The sequence below is a fragment of the Dufourea novaeangliae genome, unplaced genomic scaffold (assembly GCF_001272555.1).
Source record: "Dufourea novaeangliae isolate 0120121106 unplaced genomic scaffold, ASM127255v1 scaffold24, whole genome shotgun sequence".
NCBI classification, from domain to species: Eukaryota; Metazoa; Arthropoda; class Insecta; order Hymenoptera; family Halictidae; genus Dufourea; species Dufourea novaeangliae.
The window spans coordinates 338,234-345,558 of record NW_015373905.1 but is presented as its reverse complement, the minus strand read 5'-3'; the positions used below and the strand labels follow the sequence as shown (position 1 = coordinate 345,558).

The window sequence follows — 7,325 nt, the reverse complement described above, 5'->3', positions numbered from 1 at the left end:
GAAAGAGTTTTGGAGGTCGCGTTTCTCTTCGCATTATTCTTAAAGCAACATCTGTGTTTTTTTTCTACACCACTTGGGGCCATTTGGCCACGATGCCGTGGGTGTGCGAGTCTGAATATTATGAAACTCTCTCTTGTCTTCTGCAGTGCGACTACCAACGGATTGCCTGTACGTGTTGCTGCCATCAACGAAGATATTGTCTATTATTTTTCTAGCTGTCCCTCTTAAAATTAACTTGTAAAAAGAACCTTTAACGTCGTATGCTAACTCTATGCTAGAAACAGTTCATGTTACAGAGAATGCATATGTTTACCTATTTTATTTATTTTATTTTATGTAGTTTCCTCATGCATCGTAATGCAGGTGCGACAACTTTCATCTTATTGTTAGAATTAGTATAAAAATCGTAATAATATATATACCTATTCAAACTTAGCCAGTTGTACAATTTAAATGTGAATTGTCTGTTGAAGAATCGCCATTGGAATATATTATTTTACAAAACATCATCATATGACTACTGAATAATATTGTAAGAAAAGGGCGAAATTTATTAAATATGAAATAGTCATACATTTTATCGTTATTTCGAATATTTGGACAATTTCGAACATGTTAAATATTTTAAGCATTTTAAGGTTTTTGAATATTTCAAGCATTAAAAACCCGTTTAAGCATTTCAAGCAAACATTTTAAACATTTTCCAGGGAACCCAAATGCAAGAAGTGAGACAAGAGAATCAAGCGAGGAGTTATCACCCGCCGGAATCATATGCGTAAATATCCCCCCCTTATTTTACTGGACGGCGAAGTTCGATTTTCTCTGATAAGATTGCAATTTTTCCAAAGGTCGGCTTCAGCTGCGGCGGCAACGAGAACTACGAAGATCGATGAGGAAAAGAGCAAGTCTCTCTCGAGAACTTATCACACAATTAAGGACATGATATCCAACCGCTTCAGGCAGAGCCGTAAAGACGTCGAGGCGGAACTGGAGGCCAGCTTAAATAATGTTACGGAAGAGTTAAGGAAATCCAGTAGAAGTATCGACGATGAAGAGGCCAACAAAAAAGATGCGATTTACGTCAATCCACGGGCACAGGAACTTTCAGTTAACATGCAGTATCCAAAAAATGCTTCCGGTAAATTTATTTTAAAATACTATACTCGATTTTTTTGTAACTTCTTTCAATCATTTACGGTATGTTTCACTTGCATTAAAAGTTTTCCACAAACATTGTCACCTACTGATATTAACGGTTTGATCGCAGAGGAGCTTCCTTTACTAAAACTAAAATTGTTCTACATTCTTATACATTCATTAGTTAATTTTAATGTCATTCGGAGATAAAGCATGTTCTCCAGAAATGTATAAATTTCCAATTAAATCAAATGAAAATTTTTTGTAATATTTGTATTCGTAAACAGACCGATTTTTTCATTATGCAGTAATTTTGATGTTGTTCAATTAAACGATGGTCACAATCGAACAGTTAAAGGTACCGTCCGATCAAAACGATCGAAAAGTACGTGATTTTCATCAGTTTACAAATAAAAAGGAATAACATACGGTAAAAAACCGTTTCGATCCATATTACTACATACTTGAAGAATAAAAAGAAATTTTACTGTTTAAATATTTTCAATTTTTGCATCAGTCTCGTTCTAGCTGTCGAAGCAGATAGACGTGTTTATGTGATTACTAAGTGTCTCTACTGTGTATGCATACTCATTATACAGGGTGTCTCAAAATCTAGAATAAGTTTAGAAACGATAAGACATGCACGTGATGCAGCGATACGAAGATTGCAACTTTGCATCGACGCAAACGGTCACCACTTCGAGCATCTCCTGTAATGTAAGAAAGTTTATTCTACTACCACATTTGACCTTGCATGACCTTCAATAATAGCTCACTGAAGTCGTCTCAACACCGGCTATCACATTGCGATAAAAAAAACATAGCATTCCATTAAAAAAAATAGAGATGACCTTGAAATCTCCTCTATGCCTTCACCCACGCAGAAAATGTTTGTGTCACAATATGCCCCCCGCTATACCGTATAAATTTTGTATATAACATTTTTTCATATTATGACAAATACAGGCAATATTCAAAGTGGAAATAGTTATTGCCCCACCCTGTATTGTCCGCCTAATCACCCTATAAACATCTTGAAATGGGATAATTTTTTTGATATATACACGGTATGTTCAAAAAGTTCCAAGACTGGTGTAATAAAAAATTGAATTCTGTTGATTAAGGAATTTTTATTGTTCAGTTTTCTAGATACATCCCTCCTCTACCTAAATACTCAGTACAACGTTTATAAAGTGCTTTGAAAGCTTTGGAGAATTCCTCTTGTGTTACCCTGTTTAATTGTTCGGTTACTGTCTGTTTTTTTGCATTCACCTCTTCATAATAGGTCCCTTTCATTGGCAATTTGATTTTCGGGAATAAGAAAAAGTCGGCAGGTGACAAATCTGGCGAATACGGTGGATGGTTAATAACAGTTACGCTTTTTTTTTGCCAGAAATTCTGTGACGATGATTGACGAATGTGCGGGCGCGTTGTCGTGGAGCAGAAACCATTCACCCGATCGGTAAAACTCGGACCTCACACGTCGAATTCTAATTAATTCGTCAGCTATTATTTTTATCGTTAAACAACGGTCTCTCGACGAAAGCAGACGAATACATTCAACATTCGCCTCGGTGAAACTTGTCGAAGGTAGTCTTTCTCTTTTGTCATCTTCAAGTGACCGACGACCTTCTTTAAATCGTTTGAACCACTGAAAAACTAGAGCACGACTCAGACAATCATGTCCGTATGCTTTTTACATCATTCTGTAAGTTTGAATCGCAGTTATTCCACTTTTAAAGCAAAATTTAATTGCGGCCCGTTGCTCCATTGTTGTAATCGTGACAACGTATAAAATCAAGTAACTTTTAACAGTGTAGTACTAATGAACAAATGAACATTAGGAAACGCGAAAATTATAGGGCACTAAGAAAGGTCTAAATTATTTAGTATCATCTCGAATTCAGAGATGGGGCTAAAAGTATATCTGTAAAAAAATCAGTCTGGTAACTATTTGAACGTACCGTGCAAACCGTGAAATACCTGATAGCGGGAGACTATAACGCAAAACACTTACATTGGGGATTAAGATTAACTACAACAAGAGGCCTAACCCTTTATAATCAAATTATTAAAATCTACTAGACTTTGGTATAATAAATATCAGCACCTACGAAATAACGGGTTGCAGAAACATTACTAACTCCAGGGTGGTCTATCCCTTTAAGTATTTCAGTTCTTGCCATTCGAAAAGTAATAGTCAACGCACAGTTCACGCATACCATGAATCACGTTTGGAGAATCGCCAGATAGGTGATCAGAAACCGGTTCGGAAACTCAAAAACATGAGTTCTGGTACCGGTTTGAAGATAGGTATTTAAAGGCAGAACCGGTTCTCGCAAAAAAACCGATCGGTTCTCTTATGGAAGCGGTTCTTGAATGTCGAAACCGGTTAAGAACCGGTTCCGAATGTGCCGGTTCGATTCATTTTCCATCACTGGTTGACTTCCATACGTCCTAAATGTAATAGTTAATGAGATATTTACAAAATAATTTTTAATACGTACTTACTATCTGGATGGGATCAAAAAAGGAAGTATTTCAGTTTCGATCATTTAATAATATTGTAATAGTTCCCAGTATAGATGCTCGAACTAATACTCGAACTTCAATACAGTGATTATTTTGTAAATATCTCGTTATTAGGTTTAAGACGTATGACGGTCAACACATTTGTACTCAGAATTGGATACTCTATCGATCTATAGTACAAAAAATAGAACATTTCGTTAAAAAAATTCTGGTTGACCGTGAAATCTCTGAAATGAATTCACTCACAAAAAAGCACGTACCTTATGAGATGTATCCCTTGATGCCATTTAAGTCTACGCTCCAAAATTTTCATAAAGTGTACTGTTAAGTCAATATTCGAGATGATCAAGTTAGCCGAGACACATTGTATATGGCATTATCGTGGCTGATCAATGTAGATTTTTCCATACGTCCACTACAATATCCACTCAACAAATCTAATGATGAAGCAATCAATAATCAAACGTTTCCTTTACTTTATAAAATGAAAGGAGGATGGTAATTAAATCATACAATAATACGAGCGAAAGGAGCAGGAAAGAAGAATGTTAAAAAGTGACCAAATTTATGATTCTTTCGACACCTACAGTATTTACTAGACATTATTCAATATATTCCAAGGAATTAAAAATGCATAATTATTTACTGCCAATGTGATGGGAAAGTTGTAAAAAAGGCAGATAAAGACGACGGTATATAGAGCGAGAAATTCGGAGTTTTTTATTTTAAACAATCATAACTTCTAAATCATTGCATGAAATATAATGATTCATTGGCGGTAAATAATATAATTGCGTTCCTAATTCCTTGGAACGTATAGAATAATGTTTCCTCAACAGTTTAGATGTAAACAGAATCATAAAAATTTGGCCACTTTTGACCATCCTTTTTTCATTTTCTAAAGCAAATGTTTGATTATTGATTGCTTATCATTTGATTTGTTGAGTGGATATTGTAGTGGACATATGAAAAAATCCGCACCGGACAATAAAGAATTAGAAGTATTGACTCGGTGCTTGATGTTCAAGAAACTGAAAATCAACTGAGATTTGTTATGTGTCTCTTTCTGCTGAGCCCCTCAGTTGTAAGAAGGAGTACTTTTCTACTAACAAAATTCAAGTTTGAACTGACTCATGCATATTGAGAAAGCTGATGGAATTGTTGCCAGTGCAGTATATTAAACTTGCAAACCGTTTGAATACTTTGACCATGTTAATGAATTAAAACAATGTATTCAGCACTAGTTGGAACAATAAAAACAAAAGAATATTAAGAAAACCTTACAAATATTTTACAAAAAGATTGATTAGAGTCATTACATATAAAGAATTCTAGAAGGTTTAAATACTGAATACCATTAATTGATTTGTATATTTTGTCAATTTTTCAACAAATTTTCTATGATTTTGTCCCTTTGAATTTCTTTAATTTGCATAAATCTTTAAACAAAACTACATGTATTGTTTGTTGGAATTTAAGTTCATTTTATTTTTATGCTGACCATAGGAATCTGGAACACTATATGTATAAGGTATTTAGTTTTGCATTGTTTAATAAGTAGGAATTAAGTGATTCTTAACATGTGCTATCTCTTTGCCCCAGGCTATAATTGCCCGTGCATTTAAAAAAGGTTTGCTCGTTTTTGTTTGAGACTTTGTGAATTGTCAATAAATGATCATAAATTTTACTTGCTTTATAGCTTGCATTATAAAGCAAACTAGTTCTTTAAGAAAATTTGGGACATTCTTTAGTAAAGTGAATCTCGTCCGAATCGGTAAACGCTCGTTTATATCATTTAAGTTCCCCTCCGTAATTTCAACGAAACATGTAACATGTATTAAGTGAGTTGTACTAGACTCTTTTACGTTATAAGACGAAATTGTGTTTTCTCATTTTGTATTTTGCAGTACCTGACTAATATTAATTTGACTATAAAATATTTAATATTTATTGTATTAAAGTCAAGTGAAAGTACAAAATATCAGAAATATAAAGAATCTTCTGCGATCGATGTTATTAAAGGCGCGAACAATCACTATTAACGATGACAATATTTACACAAGGTGTTGATGGTTTAGGTCAGTATGGTGATTCGTATAGGTACCTGAGCAATCAGCAGAATGTACCACTTCCCGGACAACTTCAACCGACATCACAAATTCAACCTAACTTGCCAGGTCAAAGTGCTCAGCTTCACGTGACGCATCACACTCCACCTGGAGGAGTTCAAACGGTCCATCAAACTCAAATTCCCACTTTCAGTCAATCAGCAACAGGTGGCCAACAGGTGCAAAATGTTGCGAGGGATTACGTTGTTCATGGAGCATGTGGATTGCCAACCCAGCATTTGCATCAGGGACTCCCTCAGAATTCTCAGAACCAGGTAATCTTCGATTGTCTTTTATATTCCGTGTGAACTACTTTTCGACCAGTAACGGTATTTTCATTTCACATAATTCCGACTCATTTCGCTGGAATTAATTCAGATACAGTCCATTCTTTCATATTATCCTTAGTTGTAGGAATTTTATTTTAAACGAATTCCAACTAATTCAGAATACACGTTGCAAGAAATGTTATATATTTTATCCTCTGTGTAAATTTATTGATGCGGGCGGCCAGAACGTTGAACACCTAATAAAATAAGCTGAATCATTATATGTACTCTACACTCGCTCCGCGTAAGTCCGACTGTGACACTTTCACCGGCCAATGCCAATGGTTAACACTCCAAGAGAATGCGACGTATACTTCGAAGTTTCACTGATCGCTCGCGCGATCGCTTTATCTTAATCGGTTTCGATGTGTTTATTCGCTGTCTTCGCTACTCGGTGCTATATGATTCGATTGTGTGTATAACCGCCTTGGCCAATAGTTCACAAGAGCCGAAAATGTGTGTAAAATGTGGCGTACCCCTTCCACTCTGTCCAATTAGACCCGAATACTTTCCATGGGACTTCTTGTCAGGCATGCAGAGTACTTATTTCTTTGTTTCATTATTTTTACACTGTTTCAATTTAAACTTATTGTTTTCATTCAAGGTTAGTTCAAGGTCATGATGTCATAGGTCGTTGAACTTATCCTGATGTCGACTCCAGGGTAGTTTATTACGATTAAAACATACGTGTTAACATGCCAAAAAATAACGACGACCTTGAAATGACTTGATGAAAGTAGCATATCGACTTGTTCTTCAAACAGATACATCGTGCCCGGTTGACCGATACGATACTATTCTTATCATGTTTATCGTATTCTGCAAACTTATTAAAGTGTCCTTCAAACAGTGTTTATTTTCAGTGAAGTAAACCATAAATATTATCGCTTTTCTCTACTTTCTATAACCTTCAATGGTCTTATGTAATAGGTCGTTGAACTCGTATTAAGCTCCTCTATCATTCTACGGAAACAAAAACATACCGATCCATTTTAAAAAATGAAGGTGACTGTGAAATATCTAAAGTACCTCCACCTACAAAAATATTATTAGCGTCATCGCATGGCTCTCTTCGTACCGCGCAATTTTGGTTAACACGTTGAGCGCGGCGCCGGTTCCTGGGGACTGGCAATGGAGTTTTCGCTCACGTGGTGCCGGTACCTTGGGACCAACAGTGTCAAGTTTAAAAACCAAATGTTGTAATTAATATAATATGAAA

At 35.5% G+C, this 7,325-nt stretch overlaps 1 protein-coding gene across 1 annotated transcript in view; it reads left to right on the top strand.

The window, feature by feature from the left end:
• The window catches only part of LOC107193789, a 36,671-nt gene that overhangs the window by 7,381 nt on the left and 21,965 nt on the right, over positions 1-7,325 (top strand). The window contains exons 4-6 of the mRNA XM_015583294.1: positions 708-775; positions 849-1,138; positions 5,748-6,052. Coding sequence (XP_015438780.1) covers positions 708-775; positions 849-1,138; positions 5,748-6,052 — 663 coding nt within the window. The remainder of the gene's footprint in view (positions 1-707; positions 776-848; positions 1,139-5,747; positions 6,053-7,325) is intronic.